The sequence below is a fragment of the Gastrolobium bilobum genome, unplaced genomic scaffold (genome assembly GCF_033153095.1).
Source record: "Gastrolobium bilobum isolate Gb01-03AN ecotype WA unplaced genomic scaffold, APGP_CSIRO_Gbil_v1 utg19911, whole genome shotgun sequence".
NCBI classification, from domain to species: Eukaryota; Viridiplantae; Streptophyta; class Magnoliopsida; order Fabales; family Fabaceae; genus Gastrolobium; species Gastrolobium bilobum.
The window spans coordinates 384,509-412,258 of record NW_026898798.1 but is presented as its reverse complement, the minus strand read 5'-3'; the positions used below and the strand labels follow the sequence as shown (position 1 = coordinate 412,258).

Sequence of the window (27,750 nt, the reverse complement as noted above, 5' to 3'; positions counted from 1 at the left end):
TAACATAATGAGTCTAATTAATAAGTTTAAAATCACGTGTGCTCAAATGATAAATCACAAATGAGGTTTTCCCTTTATAATAAGAAGTTATTTATCCCGTAAAAAATAGAGAAGCTATTTATTATCAAATAAAAAATTGAAAAATTCAATAATGCTGCAACATAGAGAGGAAAATGGAGAGAAGGAAACCGAAAGCAGTGTTCATGGCCTTCGGCACTAAAGGCGATGTCTACCCTCTTGCTGTCAGTGCTTCTTCTTCTTCTTCTTATTCTTCGTTACTTCTCTCTGTGTTTTTGGTTGCCAAAAAGGGAATAAAATAAATAAACTCACTGCTTGCTGTTTTGTGATTTCTTGGGAATTATCAAGAGCAAAAATTTAAGGCCTTTTGTTCAACTATCTCCTCACCAAGTCAAAATTTGACATGGGTTGTTTACCAAAGTGGCTTCTGTTACGTTATAAGCAATCAAAAGTAGTAAAATTTTGTACTGCTTAATTTTAACTAAACTTTTTTTTTTAACTAATTATATATATTAAATGTATGCACTTTTTGATATCTGGTAAATTTTTGGACTAGTATTCCTCGATATATTTGTTTATGAAATTCACGAGTACATAAACAATCATGTTAACAGCTTGTATATACAATTAATGTGGTATGAGAATGCTGAATGCCCTTATTTTGTAGTTTAGTTTGGTTTGCATTATTGTTGATTGCAGGCCATTGCTGCAGCTTTTGCTTTTGACCAGAAACAATACGATGTGATTCTAATGACTCATTCCGCACACGAGGTTTGCATTAGAAACATTTACATCAAGTCAATAAGAGCATCATATTAGTTTTTTGTCACTATAGATACCCTTCATCGCCTTTAGTGTTATATCGAGCTTCGTTTGTCACAATACTTGAAAAGAGTAATGAATTCTTGTGGTTGTGAGAACTTATTCACCTATCATCATTCTCCTTTTACTTGGAAGACATGATGGTTTGCTTAACTGTTCTGCCAAAAGTTATACATAAGATTTCAAGTGACACAAAGAAATGACTTTATATTGGTATACAATCATTTTAAAATTCAATGTTTCTACTTTGTTTTGTTTAAATTTCTTGTTAATACTTCCTTGCAGAGCTTAAGTCCTCACTTGGCTGAAAAACATGTTGAGTATTGCCCAATTTCATCACCCCCAGTTCTTTCTGCTGATCAGAATAATGATATTGAAGGTTTAAAATATCTACTTGGTTCTACTTATAAAATGCGGAGTGCTATTATAAGGGGAGAAACTATAGTTCTGATCGATCTTCTATTTTATCAGGGAAAGCAGAGTCATCCTTTTTAATGCAGAAAAGGAAAATTGCCAGATATCATAGACGAGAATGCTATTCTTTAATTGAAAGGATATTTGGAGATGGCCCAAGCTTGGACAGTGATCTTATTTTGATAAATTTTTTTGCTTTGGTATTCGAGATGAACTTTTTTGACAAGTTTCTGACATGACTAGGGGATAGTAGTTTGATTCAAGCTAAGAATTGTTAAAGGCAATTGATTTATTAAAATTTTAAAATCACTGCATGGGGAATTGCAGAATAATTTGTATAAAACTTTGTATGTGTTCAAGGAGACAATGACACACCTAAAACCACTCGAATAGAAAGTAGAATCATCAGTCTTCTGAAAGCAAATATGATGTGGCAGAGTTTGCAGTAGACGTTCCGATAGAACACTAATGTAATATATTTCCAAGAAATAACTTAAAGTTGAGTAGTCTTGTGAACTTATGAAATTTCTGAACTACTATGCATATACGCGTTCCACTTGCTTCTGTACATACATAAACAATCCCAAATTCCTCCAAGTGGTTCATTGATCTGGCAACTGAGGAGCTTTTCATGATGGTTCAGGAAGGATGGAGCCTTGCAGAAAGTTTTTGTGTCCGTTGCATTGTAGCTGCACCTTATGTTGTTCCATACAGGTACTTAAGTTCATCCACGTGTATTATCAAACATTCTGGAATTTGGATACAGCTATGCTTATTTTTGTAGTGGGCAATTACACTCTTACAAGAGCATCAATTTTCATGAAAATCTCCTAAAACTCATATAGTTGAGTTTTCCTTGATAATGGAACATGTAAATTTTGAAAATTAGAAAATGTACCCAATAGCTGTCAGTTGGGAAAGTTATCTTGAATAATTTATTAGTTTCACTTGTGAACTTTTAGCTAGAGTGCTTGCGTAAGCACAAAATATACAATTCTAATTTGTCGGTAAAGACAACTGAATCCACATGTTCAAGAGAAAAGCACTTGCCGGTATGTAAGTTGCTTGCATTTGGCTGGCATATGAGCTGCTTTTTATGTCTTCCATTTTTCGCCTCTAAAATAAAGCATGTTTTCCATAAAAAAATGATTCTCTCAAGATATTTCAATGTAAAATGTAAAATCCAGTTGATGACTACAGCTGTCAAAGCTACGTTCTGAACATATTTTGATCATTGATTTACTGTGTAGCGCACCTGCAACATTTGAAAGCCAATTCCAAAGAGAACTTCCTCTTTTGTATAAATACCTCATTGAAGCTCCTTCTGGTAAGGTATTTCTTCATTTTTTATATTCTAATGTTTTCAGTTTGGAAAGATGCTGCTTCATGTGGTTCTGTATCTTTTCTTACTTAACATTTTTTATTTTCCTTTATAAAAGAGGAACCATGGTGATGGTGTAAAATAAAAATAAAAAAGTTCTATTCTCACCTGCTTCTGTCAAAGTAAGGTGGGAACTGTTGAAACTTTAGGGTTTAGAGTATTATGAGATTGATAATAAGATGCTAAACATAAATTCAACTACATAATGGACCTATTTATACTACTTTTTAGGTCAAGCACTATTACTATCGTACAAGCTCAAGCTCACTATTAACAACCCTAATATCTTCTAGTACTATTGTACAAGCTCAAGCACTAGTACTATCTTCTAACAGGAACTAGAGCTTGTATATAAATTTTCATTTTCTCATCTTGATTCCCTGTAGGTCTGCTGGAAGGATGTGATTCATTGGATGTGGCCTCTTTTCACAGAAAAATGGGGATCATGGAGAAATGATGACTTGCATCTGAGTCCATGTCCATTTACTGTTAATGTTTCCTATACTTGTCACTGCATTTAATAAAACTAATTTATATGGCTATAAGTCTGTGCTACCTGAGTTAGGTTGCTGTAGACATATATACCCTCGCACAGAAGTATAGGGCACCTTCATTCTTTTAAACTCACAGAGGCACTTTTTTTTTGTGATTTTAGGATCCAGTAACAGGCATTCCTACTTGGCATGATAGGCCACAATCTCCTCTTGTGATGTAAGTAGTGAATTCTGAATGCAAAAGTTGTTTTCAATGAAATTAGTTTCAATGAAGATCTCTTACATTACTTACCAGATCAGCTTCATATTAATATTTTTGTGGCCTTGTTACTTAAATATTCCATGTCTTTTATTTGCTAAGCTAGATTCAAGTTGTGTGGAATTTCGAAATGATGTATTTTAAGGCCTACAAGTTACTGAGGCTCCAAGGCTTTATTTGTTTATTTAAAAATAAAAACTTGTGTTTCTTGTTGTATGTGACTTGTAAAATTTGTGTAAAGCCAACAAAATTGCTACTGAACAATTTTTCTGTTAATATCATACACATTAAAGTTCCTGATAAAGAATTCTTTCCTTTTGATACAACTTGATGATAGAACCTTTTGATTCCAACATTTGCGTGATAGATAAATTTACATAATCTTTTCAATTATGCAATATTATTTCTGATTTTTATCACTGATTATGTGCATTGTTGAACAGGTATGGTTTTAGTAAAGAAGTTGTTGAATGGCCTGGTATGTTTTTTATCTTTGATAAAAACTTTTCTTTCACCTCGTGCCATAAATATCTATCTCCACGATGTTGCCTGTTTGGGGTCGGAATTACTTGCGTTGTCTTAATCTCTTTTGTTTCATCTATGCCCTTTTCTTTTATTTCTCCATTGGAGAAACTGTCCTGATATCAAACCATGAATTTGAGTGTCATATGATTGCCGCTGTAACATGCTAAGAGAGGGAAGAGTAGTGCTCCAATTAAATGCTTCTCAAATTATGTATGTTATCCCATTCAAGTGTCTCTTGGCACCAAATTTGTTCCACACTGAGCAATGGCTTTCTGTAATCTTTGTATCTGGTATCTCTTTGGGTTTGCTAGATTGGTGTCAAATTGATGAAAATGAGGGATGTGTCAAGAATCAAGACATGTACTGTGTCTAAATAAACAATATACTGTCAATTTATGTTCTAACCAAGCATTCATTTGGTAAAATATTAAGCAGAAATTTCTTCGAAATCAAATTCTGTGACCTGTCTTTTTGATAGGAAAAGTATTGTGATTAATTAGTCATGTTAAATTTCCATTGCTTTCAATTTTATAATTGAGAAAATTTTCAAATTCATGATTAGTGGGGATGTACCAAAGTCTGTTTCCCTATCGGGAATGATGACATAGATGTTATGTTGCCATGTTTTTAGTAAAATTTGATTTCTTGGTGCATGATTCCTCTGGTACACTTGTTTTTAGATTTTCAGTTTCATCACCTGATTAATTTTAGTGCATTGACAGCATATTGGCCATCAAAAGTGCGGGTCTGTGGTTTTTGGTTCCTCCCTACTGAATGGCAGTTTACATGTAAGAAATGCAGAGAAATTTCAGTATATAATTTATCAGAACATCAATATGCTAATGATGAGTTATGTCCCAGTCATTTAGAGTTGCAAAACTTTATAAAGACTACACCAATTTTTATTGGGTTGAGTTCTATTGGAAGGTATAACTTTCTTCAATTTTGTCTTCAACCTTGTAACACAGTATAGTTGTTGATTTCGTCATTGAAGACTCGTAGTTATATATATATATATTTTCTTACCTTATTTTTCTCTTGCAGCATGGGTTTTTTAAAAGACCCTCATGCATTTATTTGTGTTCTTCAGACTGTCCTGAACACCACAAATTACAGATTTATTCTCTTTACATCTGGATATGAACCTTTAGAATCAGTGGTTCGTATGATTGCTGCTGAAGAAGCATCATTTGACTGGAAAAATTGGGGCGAAGATTGTGTTCCGCTATTCAATGGGCGACTCTTGTGCTTTTCTGGGTGAGTTTTCTTTAGCTACTTTACTACAACAAACTTAAAGCTAGGCTGGAAAGGGCGTTCCTTTTAATAGAATAACTGGGATTTCCACAAAACCCAGCTTTTAGGGTTTAAATAATTTGAGTTTCAATTAAATTTGAATTTCTGATATAGTTTAGTGTTACTTACGGTTGAAGTTATGGTTTCTTATGATCTTATCTCCTCTTATATAGAAGAAAAGTCAACATTCTTTTCTGAAATTCTATGAAACGAAAGAAAATGCTAATTAACCACCCATTTCTTTTAATCTTAAAGAATAACATGTTTTTATGCAATGTGAATAGTTCCATACCGTATGGTTGGCTTTTCCCAAAATGTGCTGCTGTGATTCACCATGGAGGCAGGTAGGAGAATTTGTATTCTGATCCCCTGGCTGTTTTTTGATATTATCATTGAATTGAAGCTTTCAAGAGGGATGCTTACTAATGGATATTTTTGCATGGAATGTCTATCTGTAATTAGTGGAACTACTGCTGCTGCATTACAGGCAGGCACACCACAGGTTAGTAGTGAATCAAATCCATGCTACAACTATACATGCATTATTAGATACAGGATTCTCAGTTGCATGATTTTTAACATCCTTGGGACAATGAACTAGACAGAGCAGAAGACGTGCTTTGTACTAAAATTTGTCTTATACTTGAATATTTTATAGTGAAGGATGGCATCGTGTTGAATTAGCTGCATGAATATTCTCTAAGGTTGTGGATTTGGCATTTTTACGGTAATATACTCCTTCATGAATGGTAGTGGAGTTGTACACTTAGACACCCAGTAATCAGTGGCGGAGCGAGGCTCAAATTTGAGCCTGGGTCAAAAAATTATATGTGTATTTATTTTTCTTAATTTTATTTAGTTCATATCATAATACATTTAAATTATATTAAATATAGAACACCTGAGCAAGCATCATTAAGAAAAGTAATAATTTTACTAAAAATAATTTATTTATTTTTATACAAATAAAAATTAGACACGTAACCTAATACAACTTATCCAAATCTTTCACCAAAAATATTTTAAGTTTTACATAGGGCTAAATTATAGCCCGGGCCAAATTACAATTTTAATCCGGGCCAAATTATAATTAATTATATAATTATATATAATAAATACAATTTGTTAAAATTTAACTCGAGCCGAGGCCACACCCAGACTATACGTGGCTCCGCCACTGTCAGTAATTGATCAATTTATGTACACTTGGATATCTAGTAACTGATCAATTATTTAGGAGGGTGATATGAAATTTGCAGCATTCTTGATTGGTGTCTATTGACTTATGATTGTAATGTATTTTTAGTGAAAGGTTAAAGAGTTGAAGATTGATTCTTCATCGCCATGATTCCTATTACACAAAATTACTCTTATATCGTGTATGGGTAAAACAATTGGTTGGGGCTTAATGGTACATGTCTTCTGAGTGTATCTCAGGTGTTGCCAGCATAAGATTGTTAGATTAAACTAAGTTTTCCAACTCAACAAAATTGTCTTTGAAGCCTTCTATCATTTATTGCCAGATATACTTGACTTAGTTGAACCAACTTGCAGGTAGTGTGCCCTTTTATACTAGATCAGTTTTATTGGGCTGAGAGAATGTATTGGCTTGGTGTTTCGCCTGAACCGCTCAGTAGAAACCATTTGCTTCCTGATAAAAATGATGACGGTAGTGTCCAGGAAGCTGCACGTGTACTATCACCGGCAATACATGATGCATTATCATCAAGAGTCAAAGCACATGCTGCAGAAATTGCTGAAAGAATATTACTTGAGGTAATAACTATTCTTAAAGTAGGTGATTTTATTTATGCTTTTATTTTAATTGTCTTGATCACTATTAAGAGCTAAATTGCTATATGAATAATGAAATGTTTATTTTTATTGCTGCTGTGCTGTGACTTTTTCTTTTTTGAGCAATAGAGTTATTAATTTAATAATGTACAGTGTATAATTTACTATTTAAAACGTTTTATATAGTTTGCCTCATATTTGATCTGAAAAATTTATGCCTAAAGGTGCTATAGCTATAGTTAAATTTTGTCATTCATACTTGGTTCTTCAACTTCCAGGACGGTGTATCTGAGGCAATTAAGTACCTCAAGGAAGAGCTGGGTTTAAATTGAGATATTGGGGACAATTTAAATGTTCCAAGAATTCTCTCGTGCTTTTCTTCGCCATTAATTAAAATTCATGGTGTTATGTTGCCAACTCAGCTCAGGAGCTGACAGCATTGGAGACGTTGGGATATTTTGATAGACAGAGAGTTTGGTCGGCCAAATTTAATTATCTCTTTGAGACTTTCTCGATATTTTCACAAACTGTAACAAAAAGTCAAATTCTGATCAGAATCAGTACAAGTAAACGTACTTTTGTCAAATTCTAGGTCCACATAAGGAGTTACTTACTTTTGTCAATTGGTTCGTTACATTCTCAGAACTTTTTTTTTTTTAATATACTTTCTCAGAACTTTGTTCTCATACGAAGAATCAGTACCAAAAAAAAAAATATATATATATTGACAATTTTTTTTATAGTATGTACTATTTTTAATATATAATATAGTTTGTAAAAATTTATAAATAAAAAATTTGTAAATATAATAAGCAGTACAAATTTTTAGAAACTTTAATTTATAAATGTAACTGGTAATAAAAAATAAAAAAGAACAACATTATTTTACCAAATAAAAATAAGATATGGAGAAGAGTCGTTTAAAATAAAAAGATAGGTGGACCCAACAAGGATTCAAACATCCATTAAAAGTGACAGCTTCCTCGGTTATAAAACCCTTCGCCAACTCTCTCTTTCAATCATTCTGAATCTGTGTTAGAGCAAATAAAGGATATGGCTCAGGAAAGAGACGGTGCAATGTTTGCTCTAGTATTAATATTCTGCGTGTTGGTGCTTCACTCTGAGATGGTTCATGCAGACACCCATATAGTTGGAGATGGAGGTGGTTGGTCCTTTAATGTTGGTATCTGGCCTAAAGGAAAGAGTTTCAAGGCTGGTGATATCCTTGGTTAGTGTTATCATATTTTGTGATAAATGATTTTACTTTGATTAGACACCGTTTCAGATGACCACTTATATTTCTAACAAATATATATATATATATATATATATATATATATATATATATATATATATATATATATATATATATGGGATATGATCCGTTTACAAACTTTTTTTTGCAAATTACACTAAGTACAACCGGTCGTACACTGCATGATTAAAGTATGACCAGTCGTACTTAGTGTAGTTTGTAAGAATTTATAAACAAAAAAGTTTGTAAATATAACCTATCCCTATATATGTATAAGGTTAGGATCATTTTACACCAGTGTAAGTTACACTCTTAATCTTGTCCGTTAATACTACTTATATCTAAGGGCTCAAATTTTTTAATAATGTGAGCCATAGGATACAAGTGGATCAATGGTCAAGATTGAGTGTAAGACTTCTAATTCTTACACCGGTGTAAGAATATCCTGCCCCGTATATATATATATATATATATATATATATATATATATATAGACATGATCCTTTGACACCTCATCTGAGAGCCATTAGATCAAAAAAGATCAATGACTCTGATTTGTAAGCATGTGACACCGTTGATTTTTCTTGATCTAATGACTCTTAGATGAGGTGTCAAATTTCAAATTTGACACCGATGTCAAAGGATCCTACCTCATATATATATATATATATATATATATATATATATATAAAGAATCGATTCAATCCAAATTAAGTTATTGGATGAGGTTACATTAATGATTTTATATATTTTTAACACGTCCCATGACAAGAGAGTTCGTTGGGTTTGAAAAGTGGATGATGCATCAGGTTTAGTCTACTTATATTAATAAATTCCACAAAGAAAATGGAGGCGACGATGAGTGAACTCGGGACACCGAAGCTTTGATGCGCTTTGAATTGGTTCTTTACAGGATATCAGAGCTTCAGTGACCACAAGGTCACGTGTTCGATCCTTACAGCCTCCCCCTTGTGGAATTAAATATGCATAAAGTAAAAAAAAAATTGGCCTATGTAATATCCACACTTTAAGCCCAAAGAGCTCTTGCGTGAGAGAGGGTGCGTTAGAAAATAATACAAACTATTAAAAAAGTCATTATCCAACGTCTTAAGATTTTGGGTTTAGTTGTCATGTTCTAAATTCACTTAATATCGTTGCTACTTGGCCTATGATTGGCAGTCTCTCCCATTAAAAAGGTTATCATTGAACAACGATATTAAGTGGGCTTGAAACACCATAATCAAGTCTAAAACCTCAAGGCGTTGAGTAATGACATTTTTAATGGTTTATATTATTCTCTAAAAAAAATTATAATTGATTACTACCTCTATACCATCTATTAGTCTACAGTTTGATTCTTTTGTTAAATTGAAATGCCTTATTTTTATGGGAAAAATGTTTATCTTTTTAAATGACATAACTTATATCTTTTCACTCTCACAAAGAAGTGGGGCCCACACCTTTATTTTTTTATCAACTCTCTTTCCTCCTTTATCTATCACTTTCTCTCTCTTAAAATGACACAACTTTACATCCTTTAAAATGACACACACTTTACCCTATTTTTATTTATTCTTGTTTTATATGTGCAGTTTTCAAATATAATCCTTTTGCTCACGACGTGCTGGTAGTGAACGAGGCTGGTTACAATACATGCGATCCTTTTTTTGGAGAAAGATTGTTTTTTTCAGGAAATGATCAAATACAGCTTGCCCGGGGAATGAACTACTTCATCTGCGGTTTTCCTGGTCATTGCCTGCGTGGGATGAAATTTGCAATCAATGCTGCATGACTTTCGCAATTGATTTTGGGTTTAATAAAAGCTTAGTTAATTATCTATGTACTTTGTTAATTTTAATGTATTTGCACACCTTTTTTCATGGTATGTAAAAGATATCATCCATTTTGGATGCAAAGAGAAATGGGTGCCAAAAAAGAGTGTGCCAAGATATCATTAAGGACAAATTAAGGGAGAATGGACATATATGTATGAAAGGCAGCTAAATCAAAATTAAGGTCAAATTTTATTCTCATCACCTATTTCTTCCTTTCCCATTTTTTTTATTATAAAAACTTTTCGTAAATTTTATTTTAAATGATAAGGAGTTAGATTTTTATTAAGGTCTTAGATTCGGTTCTAGTGAATTAAAAAAAAAAAAAGGGTGCTATAATAGTTTTGTCTCCCAAGTGGGTTCATCTCACTACCGTTGAATTAGTGAGGACTGAAAACGACTTTTGGATAAGTAATAGAACAAGAGAAATGGTATATGTATATGCTAACTCTTGTGATTGATTGATCATTTACTAAATGAGTTTGACTAAGTTATACGTTTGTCATTCTCATAATTAATGTATTATATTAACATTGAATATAAATTACTCAATGGAAATGTTTTAAACTAATAAGAAAAAATATTATAATATTTATTTATCATTTATTTATGTACGTAGTTTGACTCTTAATATCGGCTCATTAATACCATAACTCATCGAGATAATTATAATTGATTTAGGTTTTAAAATATTTTCCTAGGCCATAAAATGTAAATAATAAAAAGTATTAAGAAATGTGGGCTTTAATGTGAAAATATTTTAAATTAATAAGAAATACTTATCATTTATCAATTATTAATTTATGTAGCTTGATTTATAACTCATTGAACTAAGTATAGTTTACCTTTAAAACATTGTCCTAGCTAGGCCATAAAATGTAATGAATAAAAAAATGATTACGATTAACTAAGTTTTTATCTTCAAAAAAAAAAAAAAAAAATCTTAAGTTTTAAAGCGTTAGGTTTATGATTTTTATTTTATTTTACTTCACAAGATCATCATTTTATTTATTCATTTTCAAATTTATTTATGCACGTCACAATTCATATTTAAAATTTTAACCTTATTTATTTTTTCTCTGTAAATCTTAATAAAGACATGACTATTCAATATATACTTGAAATTCACTTATTAATCTATTTCTTCCTTCACAAAAAAAGAGTGATGGTAGAATCTCATTTACTCCAGCAAACAAAAATGGGGGAGGGAAGCAGCCTTGAAGGTTGCTAATTTGGTTATTATATATAGGTCACACTATACATGAGGATTAGAAGGGGAAGATGCATTCAATCATGAATTGATCACCATGTGGAGGGAGAAGGTGTATTCAAATTCAAAACAACGTAACAAAAATAAAAAACCAGAAGTTAAAAAAAAAAAAAAGATTCAGTTTCCAAATTATTGAGATGAGATTGCACTTGCCATTTTCCACATAATTAGTCCGAATTCTTTATACTCAAACTGATATGCCTTAATAGTGTAAATAAAAACAAAAAACTATTAATATGCTTATTGAATTGTAATAAATTAGCTTCCATCTCAACTCCTTTAAAATTATTTTCTTATGACACATGATCGTACTGTGCAGTCTTATCTTCTTAATTTCTTCAAGCTTGGGTGTAGTGAATATTGAATAGTTATAAAAGATATTCAACCTATGTAAGGAGTACATGTTAATTAATTACAAAATAGAATGAAAAAAAGATAATATAAAATCATTAGATTCATTCTTTTTCCTTCAGCCACGTCCTTCATTACGTAGGTAATTGTCTTCTTTTTCTATTTGCTTTTAGACGAGTTTGGTACGAGAGATATTTTTTTTTACTAGAAAAAAAGTTTCAGAGAATATGGCAAGATCTTTTTTATCTCGGGTAAGTTATAAAAAAATGTTTGGTAGGCCAAATTTTTTGTCAGGAATGTTGAGTTATTTTTATAAGAGGAGGAATATTCTAACTATTAAAATTTTCTACTACCAACTTACTACCTATCTAATCATCATTAGATTAATATTTTCTCTCTCTTCAAAAACTTTTTACCATTCTCTCTCTTTGATCCAATGGTGATGTGGTGAAACTGGGCCGGGCCGGCCTACAGAGGCCTATGGCTCGACCTACATCAGGCCAGACCTGACCTAGTATATTTTGTATAATAGGTCGGGAATGGGCCTTAAAAAAGTCTGTTTAATAAAAAGGTCGTGAGCCCACTTTCAAAAGGCCGGGCCTATAAGCCTACAGGCCGACCTATATTATACTATTTATTTTAAATAAAATAAAATAGAGTAAGTATGCCTTGAATGAAAAACAAAAGATATAAATTTAATCAATTACAATTATTTATAACTTAATTATTTTTGATTATATTTTAATAGAAATCTTACTTTATTTCTTATATAGGAGGAACCAACATCTCAACATGTTAGATTGTGTATATGAATATATTAAAAGATTTTTTGGAAAGGTTATACTTACTACAAGCATCATGATGTGTTTGTTGGATTCATGTAGTTATTTTAATTTACATAGTATGAATTTGTTTGTTGGATCTAATAAAATATATGTTATTTAGTTTGAGCATTTTGCTTTTGAAAATGATTTAAATGCATATTGTATAAGTTTTGTTATGATTCATGATTCTGTTTGGACGTTGAAATTATGACTTTTGGTGTAGCAACAGAATTTGAGTACTTCGTAAAGTTGATTCATGGTTATGCTTGGAAGTTAAAAATTAACAGGCTAACGGGCCAAGCCAGACCATTTGTTTTTTTATAAACGGGCCAAGTCAGGCTAACAGTTAGACTCATAATAGGCTTGAGCCAGGTCAAGTTGAAATTTTTTGGCGTAAGCTTAGGCTTTTCGGGGCAAAGCTTGGCCCAGCCCAGCCCATTTTCACCCCTAGTAGTAAGTTAGTAGTGAGAGATTTTGGTAGTTAGAATATCCTCACTCTTTTTATAATGCTATGTTTGGTTGGTAGTGAAATATATGTGGGAATGTAGAATGAAATTACAAAATTACCCACCGTGTTTGAAAATTTGTTTTAAACATTCTTTTTATAATAGGGTGTCTCTGTTTTATTAAATAAGAATTTTTATTAAACAAGATAACACATCTATTCAGGATATTTCTGCCACAAATTTTAAAAACAAGATTCTCGGTTGATAGGATCATAGGATAAAAAAAATACCATAGTTTGAATGGTATTTTTTTTTGCCAATGTCCAGTTGAAAAAATAATTCTTGGAAAATATTTTATACCAGTATTTTTTAACTTATCTCATACTAAATATTGTAAACATTTTTTCTCTACCCATTTTTCCAAAGATTGTATTAAAATCTTCGTACCAAACGCACCTTAGTTTTATCTTTTTTGCTTTCGATTTAAGTTTGGAGCCTTCTCAAAGAATGCAAATTTAATGAGTATAGATTATTTTATTCTCAAGTATTTAAGAGTCATTTAATAATTCAATTGAATGAATAGAAACTGCTTTTTGACTTTGAGGCTTTGAGCGGTGGAACTTAATAAGCAAAATTGTTTTATTCACATTAAGAATCAATAAATATTTCAATTGCATACGTAGATATATTATTATTTTATAAATATTTTAATTGAATGAATAATGACAAGCAATTCTCAAGTATTCAAACAACCATTGAGACCAGCAAATTTTTCTCCGTTATAAATTCTTCTCCAGCTCTCGCTTTCAACCATTCTAAATCTGTGTTGGAGCAAAACAAAAGAAAAAAAGAAATGGCTCAGGGAAGAGGCACTAGTGCAATGATCACTCTAATGCTACTATTTTGTATGCTGATGCTTCATTCTAAGATGGCTCATGCAAACACCTATAAGGTTGGAGATACAGGTGGTTGGTCCTTAGACGCTTTTTACTGGCCTAAAGGAAAGAGTTTTAGAGCCGGTGATATCCTCGGTTAGTATTATCATATAATTTTGTGATGAAGATTTTTGCTTGTAATATATATTAGACATAATTAAATATCATCTATGATATATATCCACTTAAAATTTTAAACATAAGAAGTTATAATTCATTCCTTAATTACTACCTATATATATACGGTCTATTACTCCAGAGTTTGAATCTTTTTATTATGTTTCAAATAAATCAATTTAATTTCTACATATATAAAAGAGTTCTCTTTAATTTTTTTATACAAGAGAACATATTTCAAATAAAATTTAATTATTTAATTTTCTCACGCATATGTCTCATTTTTATTTTATTATTGTTTTATACGTGCAGTATTCCAGTATAATTCTGCTCTTCACAACGTGGTGGTAGTGGACGAGGCTGGTTACAATGCATGCAGTACCCCAAAAGGAGGAAATGTGTATCATTCGGGAAATGATCAAATCCAGCTTGTTAAGGGAATGAATTACTTCATATGTAATTTTCCTGGTCATTGCGAGGGTGGGATGAAAATTGCAGTCAATGCTGCTTGATTCATGTACTTGAATTTGAGTTTAATAAAAACTTAGTTTTAGTTAATTATATATATGCTTTGATAATTTTATGGTATTTGCACACCTTAATCTCTTGAGATATATAGTCCCACATTAGTTGTATGTGCAACTAATGTGGAGTTTATAAGACCTTAAGCACTCCCACCCTTTGAGCTAGCTTTTGAGGTGATGTATCCCAAGGTTCTTTACATGGTATCAGAGCCTCACTGTCCTCCACTTTAAAGTGGAATTAAAATAAAAAACACAAAAAGATAAACCAAAAATTGGGCATGTGCAATTTCACGCTTCTAGCCCAAAGGGCTCTTGCGTGAGGGGGCGTGTGTGGGCAATTGATGTGGCCTTTATAAGGCCTTGGACACTCCCACCCTTTGAGCTAGCTTTTGGGGTGGTGTATCCCAAGGTTCTTTACATGGTATCAGAGTCTCGCCGCCCCCCACTTTCTCTTATGGCGTTTCTTAGCACAGGTAGGCTGGGCCTGTTGCATTGTCCACTCTTCAAGCCCAATGGGCTCTCGTGTAAGGGGGCGTGTTGAGATATATAGTCACACATTGGTTGCATGTGCAACTAATGTGGATTTTATAAGACCTTGGACACTCTCACCCTTTGAGCTAGCTTTTGGAGTGATGTATCCCAAGGTTCTTTACATAACCTGTTTAGATAAACTTTTAAAGAAAAGGAATTTTTTCGTCTTATTTATTTAAGAAGGACTTTTTTTAAAAGTAAAAAGTTATTTTACATTTAAATGTAGTACATAAAAAATACTTTTATATTTATAAGACCACAAGAGAGACGTATAAGTGATATATTTTATAATCACAATGAGTATAAGTGAAAAATTGAAATCATAGGGGGTTAAATAATAAATTATTTAAGCACAACGAGACTAAATGACAAAGTTTATAACCACAGGGTCAACCGATAAATCATAAAATTACAGTGGGTGAAAATGAAATTTTTCTAACATTTTAACAATGATAAGAAGGAATGGAATGTTGTGTGTATCTCTTTCTTATTAATTAAATTCTACCTTTTTTTTACCAAATGGTGGTAGCTCAGTTGGTGCATGAGAGCTAAGCAGGTGGGGGTGAGAGCATGTGTTCGAATCTCCCCAGTACCACCTTTGGGAGGGGTTTAAAGCCTTAATCCTGGACTCGTTCCGAATCAGATTAGTTGCGCAGCAATGAACCGATTGAAATATTTCCAAAAAAAAAAAATACTTTTAAATAAATATGAAGAAGGTTATACTTACAAACCTTTTTTTTTAACAACCTCTTACAACCATATCTTAACACTGTTGATTTCCGCCAATAAACGGTTATCATTTATTGTGAATTAATATATTATATATTGAGGCAAGATCTTTTAATTTTAGTGTAAGATTAAGAAGTCTTACTCTCTATCTCAACCATTGATTTCTGTTCATATAATAGTTATAATTTATTGAGTTATATATTTATTAATTAAGTATAAAATAATAGTAAGTATAAAATTTCCTATTGATTAATTATTAATTTTAAATAAATTACAATAATTATATAAACAAAAATCAACAGCTGAAACTGGAGTAAAAAAATTATCTCTTTTATTTAAGGAAATTATATCCCTCATGTTGTAGGAATCAATTGTATTGTCATTTTAAGAAAAAGACAATGTATATATAATATTAAAAAAAGTAATGGAACACTTTATTCAATGAATTGGTTGTCTTTTTCTTCACACTAGTTTATTACCCGTGCCGATTCACGGGGAAAAAAATCGATTTGTTTGTCTTGTAAAAATTTCTGTAAATTTAAAATAAATATTATGAATAATATTTTTTGTTAAAATATAAGAGCATGATCTAGGAATAAACAAAAAAGATATATCTTTCTTCAGTCTCAAATTAAATAACGACGTTGAGCTGCACTATAAAACATATTGGCATATGTAGGTAACAAAACATGTATTATTAACACGACGATGATAAAATAAAAAAGATTAATTAATAAAGACTTAATAAAATTCAAAATATCCAAGTGATTTGCAACTTAATATAATGTATTTGTAATAAAAAAAAATTCAAACGTTGTGCTTGACATTAAGGTAATAAGAAAGATGCGTAACAGTTTACCGAAAAAAGAAGAAGATGCGTAACGTATACTTGCAAAAGTGATAAAATCCATTCCGCGATTCACTCTTGATGCTTCCTCCTGTTAGAAATGAATGATAAATATTCTATAAATAAAAGTGTGGAAAAATAAACATGACTTTGAGAGTAAAAAACAATAGCATTATGTCTACCAAAAAAACAAAAAAACAATAGCATTATAGAAATACATGCATTTCATGATTAAGGGTACTATTTGTAACACGACCATTGTTATCAAGTATCCATATCATCAATCAAGCAAAATTAAAATAGAAAGTAGCAATCAACAAAGGCTTAATTAAAATATAGAATAAGGAAGGGATTTGCAACCTAATATTATATGTCTGTAATAGAGTCCAAGCATAATAAACATAAACACGCAACATGCGATCAAAAAATATCTAAATGTTGTGCTTGACATGAAGGTAAATTGAAAGATGCCGAACCTATACTTGCAAAAGTTATAAAACCCATTCTGTGATGCACTTGTGATGCTTCCCCCTTTTTGAAATGAATCATAAATAATCTATGAATGAAAAATATCAAAAAAGAAACATGAATTTGTGAGTACAAATCAAAATTGTTATAACAATACACCAATTTATTGTGCATGAAATAATCTAAATGTTTGTGCAAAAATAGTAGCTAACAACGTACCTATTGTGCATGAAATACTAATCCTGCTCCGTCATAACAAATTAGCAGTGATGAATTAATATTGATGCATGACAATAAAAAAAATACCGAACGCCGAACCAAATGGCAACAAAGATAAGTAAAAAAGGACTCGCGTAATAATTTTTTTTTGTCTTTACCTGTACCAAACAACGATGTTATCTCTTTGAAGACAGAACCAAATATACTACAGTAGTCTTTGAAATACTTCCTAGTAAACTATATTAAGGGTACTATTTGTAACGCAACCATTTTCATCAAGTATCAATATCTTCAATCCATGCTTGCTCTTTACTCTAGACAATGCCACATATAATTGCCCATGAGTGAAGACAGGCTTAGGAAAATAAATTGTAACATGTGAAAGTGATTGTCCTCGACTCTTATTAATAGTCATGGCAAACGAAACAATCAGGGGGAATTCAATAAGCAATCTCGTGCCATTGCGTAAACCTCTCGACTGATCAATATTTCTTAATAGCATTACTGGAACTTTAACCTTCAAGGTTAATTTATGATTAGGAATCTCCGAACATGATAATGTATTTAAGATCTCAGGGGTGATTTCATCATCCTCAACGGAGGAAGTCACATCTTGCTTAAGAATTTTATCTGAACTCAAAAAAGTCCTTTCTTCACCAGGAATCATAGACATTAGGTGCTCGTTCAACATAGCAACATCGGACAATTTAGGAGTTAGAATAGCACGTTCTTTAAAGAACGTCTGATCTAAAATATTATCCAAGAGATCCGGGTAAACAAAATTAACCATATCCGACAGCGGATCTTCCGATTCTCTAATCAACAATTTATCTGGAATTGTTATAATAGATTCTCCGTCAACATCATCTCCAAGATCACCATCCCCAACTTTAAGTAGCCACTTAGAAAATTCTTTTATTTCCTTCAAATTGTGAGTGCTACTTCCAGAATTAAGACTCATGTTCTTGGTCAAAGTTAATAAATGACAATCGGACCGTAGATGAGAAGAATTTATGGTTGCATGAACTATCTCTTGTCTGCTGCCATGAGGAATGACAGGTAATATCAACACAACTTGTATCAGAAATTCTAAGAACATCTCTGAGTGTTCTATCCAGAGCCTCAAAGAAAAATCTATGTATCATTGGTGCTTCATCCCAAATGATTAACTTTATTTTTGACAACAACTCAGCTATAGTAGAATTCGGCTTTATATTACACATGGAATCTTCATTGATTTGAATAGGAATACGAAATCTAGAACCCGTTGTTCGTCCTCCAGGAAGTAGAAGGGAAGCAATTCCACTAGAAGCAACATTAAGTACGATTCCAACTTTTGATCTAATAGATGCTGAAAGAGTATTCCAAATAAATGTTTTTCCTGTACCACCGAACCCGTATAGGAAAAATAACCCTCCTTTACCTGCCGTAACCGCTGAAATAATTTTGTCATAAACAACTCTTTGTTCATCGGTGAGATAATTAATTAGTCTTTTATGCTCTTCTTCCAAAGAAAATCTGTCATACATTAATTCATCCATCACTAATCGATTCTGCATATCAAGCAAAGATTCACTGGTGATGTGTGGCATTGACGGGTAATCAGAGAGGCATTTTCCATTGCTCTGCAATACCTTATCAATTTCTGCAAGGGTTATGTTTTTTATAGACTCTTCTGTAAGAAGCGCATTTGAAAAACCATAACATACAAAGGAAAAAAAATTAAAAAATTAACAAAGAGAAAGCTATAAAAGAAAGAAAAAAAGCAAAATAAATACTAAAGCAACATATGCTGAATTTGGTTAAACAAAAAAAAAATAATTGCATGATATATATATATATATATATATATATATATATATATATATATATATATATATATATTGTGTTTTTCCATATAGAAATAAATGCATGAAATATTATCATAACATGTAACTTGACGTCCTATTATTTTCTTATGCCGATAAACAACGTCATCGGATAAAAATTTACAACACTCTTCCCAAACTTTTTCAAGTCTGTTAATTGAGTTGGCAAATAACAACAGAGCAAATAGACATCTAAGATAAGCAGCAGATCCCCAGAAACTTGCCTCCTTAATTGCATCAATGTACTCATTATCATCATCCAGAAGTCTTAAAGAATAGCAGGCATCCTTAAATGTAGGAAAAACCACGCCATTGATCGTTCTAAGATCTTCATAACTGGTGCAACCCCTTTGAAAAGTAAGCAACGTGCGAAGATATGAATCTTCTCCATTATTGGCAGAAAAATGATTTATTCTATTCATACGATAGTTATAATTTATTGAGTTATATATTTATTAATTAAGTCTAAAATAATAGTAAGTATAACATTCCCTATTGATTAATTATTAATTTCAAATAATTAAAATAATTATATAAACAAAAATCAACAGCTGAAACTAGAGTAAAAAATTTATCTCTTTTATTTAAGGGGATTATATCTCTCATGTTGTAAGAATCAATTATGTTGTCATTTTAAGAAAAAGACAAAGCATATATAATATTAAAAAAATTAATGGGACACTTTATTCAATGAATTGGTTGTCTTTTTCTTCACATGATAAAATATTTGGTTCCTAATTTCCCACAACATGATGGATGCATTTCCCTTTATTTAAATATTAAAATTAAAAAACATTTTTTGTTTTTATCATTATGCAGCGTTCAACCACGAATGTTTAAGCACATTTATTGTAAACCTTTAGGGCTCGTTTGATGGACATGATAGGATAAATGTAGGATATGATATGGGGCTGATAAGGGTAGGATATGATATGAGACTGATAAGTTGATATCATGTCCTATGTTTGATGAGCACCTGATTAGCAATCTGATAAGATTATGTAGAAGGAGAAAGGAGAAAGAAAAATAAAATATAATACAATAAATACAAATATATTGAGTAGTGTGGGGATATATTGGGTATCCAATATTGGTATCCTATCCTGTTGAATCCTAACATAGCTCCCCCATAGGATAAGAAATCATGTATTGGATAGGATAAAATGAGAGAATAGGATAAGCTAATCATATCCTATTAACCCACCAAAAAGAGATAAAAGTAGAATATGATAAGTTATCATATCCTATCTTCTTTATCAGGTGCTCCAAACAGACCCTTATTTAAAATTTGGCAAACATTTAAAATAGTTGATATACTTGTTGCACAATTTCGCATGTAGCAAAACCACGAGCTCATCTCCCTCCATTTATGATCTAAAATCAGATAAACCATTTTCACTCAGTCCATCTATTTAGTGCACTAGCAAAGCTATAACCGATTGTGTTAACGCCTCAAGTTCATCGTCTTTCTTTTTGGATTTTCCTTTTTCCTCTTTCTTCGCCAACCATCTCTAGGGTTTTGCTTCGTCGCGCACAGGTTCACATCTCTCCACGATATGTGACTTTTCTTCTTTCAAGTTCCGATCGAAGGCAGTGCAACATTGTTTATTAGTTGCAGGATTGTCTGAGTAGTAGCAAATTTAGAATTGGGATGTTGGAGATTGAGTTGTTGCGATCGACAAATTGGATTGCGAAAATTGGGGAATAATTTCAATTTCTCCTTTGATAGTTTCATGTTTTGATTAGCTTATGTAATATTGACTCGTGGGTGTAATTGGTTGAATTATGCTAAGTATATTTTAAATATTTGATAATTGGTAGTTTTATTTTTTTTGAATTTTTTATATAAGATATATATTTATATTTTTTTTACTGTATAAAACCGTATCAGCAAAGTGACCCTATGACCCTCCGGATGAACCTATGACCCCGAATCTCGGCCGTGTCAATGTCGAGACGAGTTTTTAACATTGCATCAAAGTCGGAATCTGGCCAACTCAAAAGAGTCCAGGAATGCGAAGCCGGACATAAATTGAACAGAGAGCCACAACTACCAAGTTAAGAACCATGCAAGTCAAAAAATTAAAAGATCGGGAACAAACTCGACAATAGCTGTTACAAATTCAAAAGACTCTCAGAAGTTCCCAAATCAGCAAAAAACAAAGTACAAAATAAAGTCAACATTGTAATATATAACTACTTGTCCCAAATTTCGGACGTAGACCGATTTAGAGCTCGAATTAAGGAAAAAGGCTAGAAGGCCAGTACCCCGGTCAGTCCAAACAAGGCAGAGCAGAGATACAAGAAAATGAACAAATAAAGTCTTCAAATAAAAAGGATCCGTGCATAATCGAAGCACAAAAATATTATAGTCCGACAGCCTAGACTTCCTGACTGCAGGACTGGGGGGGCAAGTGTAGGAACACAACTATCAAAATAGAACGATGAAAGACGACAAAGTTGAGATCTCGGTAAGGCGGTCAAATAGCAAGATCAGCCAATCCCGAGTTGGACCTCGACCAAAAAGATCGAGGGAGGAATACCGAAGCAGCATATTAAGTACTCGACTCACTAAGCCTGACACAAAAAAGAGCGAAATAGAAAAAATGAAATTCGGAACACGGATCAACAAGAATCCTTGGATTCTAGCTAAAACATCACAGCTCAGAAAGATCGAGATAAGGCCTCGACAAAGAGGTCAAAAGGAAAACTCTTCCACTTCTAATAGAGACATCATTCACAAAAGTTTGACCAACAATATTATAATTCAGCATGCTACACTTCGGACACCCAAGCTACCGCGTAGGGAAGCAAATGGGGATGTCCGAGGTAAGAATTCAACACAACAAGATGGCTGAATCCATATGCCACAAATTAAAGGCTAAAAAGGCTCGGACTAAGAACATGGTCGACCTATAGGTATCAATATATATAATAGTGAACGCGACTAGAAGCGGTGCACAGCGACCCAACCATACCTGTCAAATAAAACTAAAGCATGACATAATATACACCCGACAGCCTGGACTTTCAGACTGCCAGGCTAGAGGGTAACCGTTATGGATATTAGAAAGGCCCACATTCTAGAAGGTCCAAAAAGGGCTAACGACTAAGAGAGAATTAAGAAAAGATTTCTCAATTATACTAATTCGACTACGGCAGCAATAGATCATGAACCAGACCCCGATATTTCTAAGAGGCCTAGAAGTCCACTCCTGTCAGATAACCCATCTATAAATAAAGGGTTAAGCCAATAAGGTACACATTCTAAATCCTCTCTCTCTTAGATGTCATTGTGCGCACACCCCACCATTTAGCTATGTCGTGGTTATTATCATATACAGTGATCCGCAATTCTCTAAGGTACCTCCCCCAGAGGTACTTGAGAAAGGGCACATAGATTCGATATTAACATACTAATCTATAATTGGACATATCTATCACACGATAGAACAACAATAATAATGGCATATAGCTGAAGGCGTGTGGTGTGTGCATAATGATAACTAAGAGAGTATGGAGTTTAGAGAATGTAACTGATTGACTTAACTTCTTATTGATAAATGAGTTACCTAATAATAAAATTGTGTACCTCTTGAGAATATTGGGGGCCCAATATTCGATCCACTAATGATATGATAAGATAGATATCTTATTTGAAAGTATTGCTTTCTTATTTCTCTCTTGGGTAATTGTCTGTCATGTGCTGTTAAGATATGGGCGCATAAGATAGGTCAATAACATACCCTAATCACCATCGTTGTCTTATATAAAATGATGTAAAAGCTTTACGAAATTTAATTACAAGTTTGATGAAGAATTTTGAAAAACTTTATGAAAATAAAGGTAATAGCTTAAGTGGTTATATCCCATAACCCTTCTCCATAGAAAAAAAGAAAGATGAACCTCGCAGATATTCAAACAATCATCAAAATTGAAAACTTCTATAGTTATAAATCTCTTCGTGAGTTTCCTTTTTCAAATATTTTGAATCAGGTAAAAAACACTAGTGCAATGATTGTTCTAATGTTATAATTTTGTAAGTTAGTGCTTTATTGCGAGATTGTTTATGTAAACACCTATACGGTTGGCTGGTTGGGGATGAAGCTGGTTGGGCCTTAATTAATGTTGTTAACTGATGTGTGTTCGAATTGATTTTTTTTAATCAAAAGGGGTAGAGCCCCAACAAGGAAAAGAAACACAAAACAAATAGTGCAAATGAAATCAACAGACAACACAGGGAAAATGGGTGTCTGTAGCTCTAATTCGATCATCAACAATGAAGGATCTGATTTCTTCTGGCATAAGGTGGAAAGTTTGTGATCCCTGTTTCCTACGAACTGTTGCACTTGCTAACCAATCTGCACAATAGTTATTTTCCCTGACAATGTGTGCAAATCGAATTGACCAATTGCAATTGAGAATAACTCGAATCTTAGCAAGCAAAGCTTGCTCACGAGCAGCATCACCCCCCGAGGCAAGCAAGGCAAGAGCTTGTTTTGAATCATTGTCCACTATCACATTCCTCCAACTAAGCTGCCATACATATTTCAATCATTTTAGAATAGCCCAAAATTGTGCTCGTAGGGGATTACAAATGCCAATGAAGTGGAAAAAAACTCCTTGCCAATCACCAGCACAATCAAATTGATATTTTTTTAGAGAATTTTTTTTTAAAAAAAAAAAACTTTTTTTTGAAGAATTTTATGTGTAAATAGAAACTTTTAAAAAGACAGATTTTTTTTTTAAAAAAAAGGTTAAAATAATATTTTTTTAGAAGTCAATATGTATTTCTGACTCTCTAAGAAAAGGTGAACTTCTAAAAAAAAATATTAACATCCAAATTTCTTATCACTTTTTTTTTTTTTGATAAACAATTTCTTATCACTTAGTTTGGATGTTATTTTACAAATAAATATTAATGAAAAGAGTTTTTAAAGTGTAAATTTACACGCTGAAAAAAACTTTAAAAATAAATATTATTAGAGGTAAAATATTAACCCCATTCCAATCACTCCACCTCATTACTACCAGTATTATCACATATCCAGTAAGTTTATAATTAAAAAGTGCTTATTAATTTTAATATCCAAATAATTTTTTTTTAAAAAATACTTTTACGTGGTTTTCCAAATGGTACTTTAACTTTAAAAAAATTCATCTAAAAAAAGAGAGTTTTAGGGCTGGTGATATCTTTAAATAATGTAATCATATTTTATGATAAAGGATTTTGCTTATTGATTAGACTTGTTTAAATACCGTTTAAAAAAACATGTTTAAATACCATTTCAAATTTACACTTAATATTTTAAATCAAAGATCAAATGATGGTAGCTCAGTTGATGCATGAAAGTTGAATAAGTGGTGGAAGAATTTGGATTTGATCCCCACCAATACCATATTTGGGAGAGACATAAAATCTTAATCTCTTACCAGCTCCGAACTCGGGATTAGTCTCATAGTCGGCTCAAAGAGTTGAAGCTTGTAGGGATACTTAGGGATCCTACTCGTCTCAAAGAGATAATTATAGCTGGTATAAAAAATGTATAATTGATTCTTTAACATTGTATCATTGCCTCAATTTCATCTATTAGTCTAGACTTTGGATCTTTTTATTATGTTTCAACAAATCAATTTAATTTCAACATTAAAGATGTTCGGTTTGGGTAGATTGTGAATATTCACCGCTTAGGTGATAGATATATGCGCTCAGAGATATTTATAAGAGAAATATCGTACAGGCATATAGCCAATGTACCAATCACTGCGCACTAATAACATACATATAGCCAAAGCGTGGGTGATGTACCAATCACTGCGAACTAATAACGAGCATATAATCAAAGCGTGAGTGTGTGTGCTCAGTGATGGCAACAATAGAGAATTTAGAGTATGTACCCGAGAGGCTGGACTCTTTATTTATAAAAGAGGTTACCTATAAGTGTAGAATCCTGATAAGATTGTGATTGTTGGGAGATAAGATAAGTTATTTTATCCATATATATCCCTTGGAATTATCCTTATCTCTTTAGTCTATCACGTTATATTGTTTACCTATGTGTTACGTTGTTGAGATAGACAACTAATATGCTGGTCCATAAGAATTGCCCTTCAATTCCAGTTTCAATTTTCGAGCCATCTTTTAATGAGCACATGCAGACTAATTTACTCTCAAATTAACAGTCCATGAATAGTTCAATTGAATGAAGAGAAACTCCTTTTTGACTTTGAGTGATGTAATTTAATGAGTCTAAATTATTATATTCTCAAATCAAAAATCAATATACATTTGAATTTCATGAAGAGAAACTGTTGTACATTTATAAAGATTTTAATTAAATGAATAAAAACTGTTTTATTATCACTTCAACTATTTTGCATAAGCATTGAGTTGTTTTCCTTTGTTTTTCCTCCAACATGCACCGCCATTCATAAGTTCCTAGGTAATTGTCTTCTTTTTCTATTTGCTTTTAGTTTGGTCTTTTTATGCTTTCAATTTAAATTTGGAGCATACGTAGATTATTTTATTCTCAAATTAAGAGTCATTCAATAATTCAATTGAATGAATAGAAACTGCTGTTTGACTTTTGAGCTATGCAGTTTAATGAGAAAATTTGTTTTATTCTCAAATTAAGAATCAATAAATATTTCAATATTTCAAATGAATGAATAATAATAAAAAAGATATGTGGACCTGCAAGTATTCAAACAAGCATTGAGATTAGCAACTTTTTCTCAGTTATAAATTCTTCTTCAGCTCTCTCTCTTTCAACCATTCTAAATCTGCGTTAGAGAGTAACAAAAAAGATGGCCCAGGGAAGAGGCACTGCTGCAATGATTGCTCTAATGCTACTGTTTTGTATGTTGACGCTTCACTCTAGGATGGCTCATGCAAACACCTATAATGTTGGGGATACAAGTGGTTGGTCCTTTGATGCTATTAACTGGGCTAAGGGAAAGGATTTTATGGCTACTGATATCCTCGGTTAGTATTATCATATTTTGTGATTAAGGATTTTACTTGTTGATTAGACATAATTAAATATCATTTATGATATCCACTTAATATTTTAAACATAAAACATATAGATATACCATCTATTAGCTAGGCTAGAGTTTGAATCTTTTTATTATGTTTCTACTAAATCAATTTAATTTCTACATAAAAGAGTTATTTTTATATAATTTTTTTTTTTTTTTTTTTTTTTGGAGTTATCCAACCCTAATTATCTCTTTGAGACGAGTTGGCTCCCTCCGGTATCCCCACGAGCTTCGACTCTTTGAGCCGGCTATGAGACTAATCCGGAGTGCGGGGGAACAGTGATGGCTAAAGGTTCAGCCCCCTCCCCAAGAATGCATTCAGCGGGAATCGAACACATATCCAACCCCACTAACTCAGCGCCAAGTTACCAACTGAGCTGCACCCATTGGGTTTTAATATAATTTTTGTGTGTGCAAGAGAACATATTGCAAATAAAGTTTAATTGTTTTCTCAACATGTCACATTTTTTATTTTGTTATTATTATTGTTTTATATATATGTGCAGAATTCCATTATGATCCTGCTCTTCACAATGTGGTGGTAGTGGACGAGGATGGTTACAATGCATGTAATATTCCAGAAGGAGCAAAAGTTTATCAGTCAGGAGACGATCAAATCTCGCTTGCCCAGGGAATGAATTACTTCATATGTGGTATTCCTGGTCACTGCCAGGGTGGGATGAAAATTGCAGTAAATGCTTCTTGATTTATATATATGTACTTGAATTTGGGTTTAATATAAACTTAGGTTATTAATTATCTATATGCTTTGATAATTTTAAGGTATTTGCACACCTTAACGCCTTAACCTTTTGCATCTTTATTCAAATGTGATGATGCTAAGTTGGTGGCATATTAATTTCATCAAAAAAAGTTGTTTCTCTAATTAATATTTTCTTTTTTTGTGATATAATAACTTAATGTTGATTCATGGGCCATCCCACTTTTACATATTAACAATGGGTAAAACAGTTGACAAGAAATTCGAACGGACTAAATAATAATTACAGTTTAACACATGAACACGAGTGTCAGTCAAAATTAATTTTCCCTGTCAATTAATTTTCTTTGCTTAATTAATTATCATCGTCTATATATTTTCAAATTTCTTTGTTTATCTTCGCTATTAACAGGTGAAGAGTTGGACACGATAATAAAATAAATCTTAAAAGTTTGTGCGACTTGAATCATTAATTAAAAAAATAAAAAGACTTGTTCCGAATCGGATTAGTTGCGAAATAATGAATCCATTGAAATATTTTCAAAAAAAAATAAAAAAAATCCTTCAATTTCTTAATTTTCTTTGAACATCATTCATAAGTTTGCCGGTAATTAATTATCTTCTTTTTTTTTTTTTTTTATAACAATTATCTTCTTTTTCTATTTGCTTTTGTTTTGTTCTTTTATGCTCTCAATTTCAATCTCGAGTTTAGAGCCGTCATCTAATGATTTAATTACTCTCAAATTAAGAGTCATTGAATGTTTCAATTGAA

At 32.1% G+C, this 27,750-nt stretch overlaps 4 protein-coding genes across 5 annotated transcripts; all 4 read left to right on the top strand.

Moving 5' to 3' along the window:
- The first annotated feature begins 174 nt into the window (after positions 1-174).
- On the top strand, positions 175-7,666 carry LOC133284216 (sterol 3-beta-glucosyltransferase UGT80B1). 2 transcript variants are annotated; one of them, XM_061481212.1, is made up of 15 exons: positions 175-242; positions 718-789; positions 1,126-1,219; positions 1,312-1,454; positions 1,898-1,968; positions 2,505-2,586; positions 3,022-3,123; positions 3,291-3,346; positions 3,832-3,866; positions 4,636-4,840; positions 4,958-5,170; positions 5,491-5,550; positions 5,669-5,708; positions 6,761-6,982; positions 7,279-7,666. In XM_061481212.1, exons 1-15 carry the CDS (start codon positions 204-206, stop codon positions 7,330-7,332), a joined length of 1,488 nt encoding a protein of 495 aa, XP_061337196.1. In that variant the 5' UTR covers positions 175-203; the 3' UTR covers positions 7,333-7,666. The 2 variants fall into 2 exon arrangements, with proteins under 2 accessions (XP_061337196.1, XP_061337197.1); XM_061481213.1 differs by lacking the exons at positions 1,126-1,219; positions 1,312-1,454.
- Positions 7,667-8,053: 387 nt separating this feature from the next.
- LOC133284190 (basic blue protein-like) lies at positions 8,054-10,047 on the top strand. Its single transcript, XM_061481180.1, has 2 exons — positions 8,054-8,228; positions 9,848-10,047. The coding sequence occupies exons 1-2, from the start codon at positions 8,054-8,056 to the stop codon at positions 10,045-10,047; spliced, it is 375 nt and encodes a 124-aa protein (XP_061337164.1).
- Positions 10,048-13,831: 3,784 nt separating this feature from the next.
- LOC133284236 (basic blue protein-like) lies at positions 13,832-14,542 on the top strand. The gene is made up of 2 exons (XM_061481233.1): positions 13,832-14,009; positions 14,343-14,542. The coding sequence occupies exons 1-2, from the start codon at positions 13,832-13,834 to the stop codon at positions 14,540-14,542; spliced, it is 378 nt and encodes a 125-aa protein (XP_061337217.1).
- An 11,481-nt stretch (positions 14,543-26,023) lies between these two features.
- LOC133284238 (basic blue protein-like) lies at positions 26,024-26,963 on the top strand. Its single transcript, XM_061481235.1, has 2 exons — positions 26,024-26,201; positions 26,764-26,963. The coding sequence occupies exons 1-2, from the start codon at positions 26,024-26,026 to the stop codon at positions 26,961-26,963; spliced, it is 378 nt and encodes a 125-aa protein (XP_061337219.1).
- The last annotated feature ends 787 nt before the right edge of the window (positions 26,964-27,750 follow it).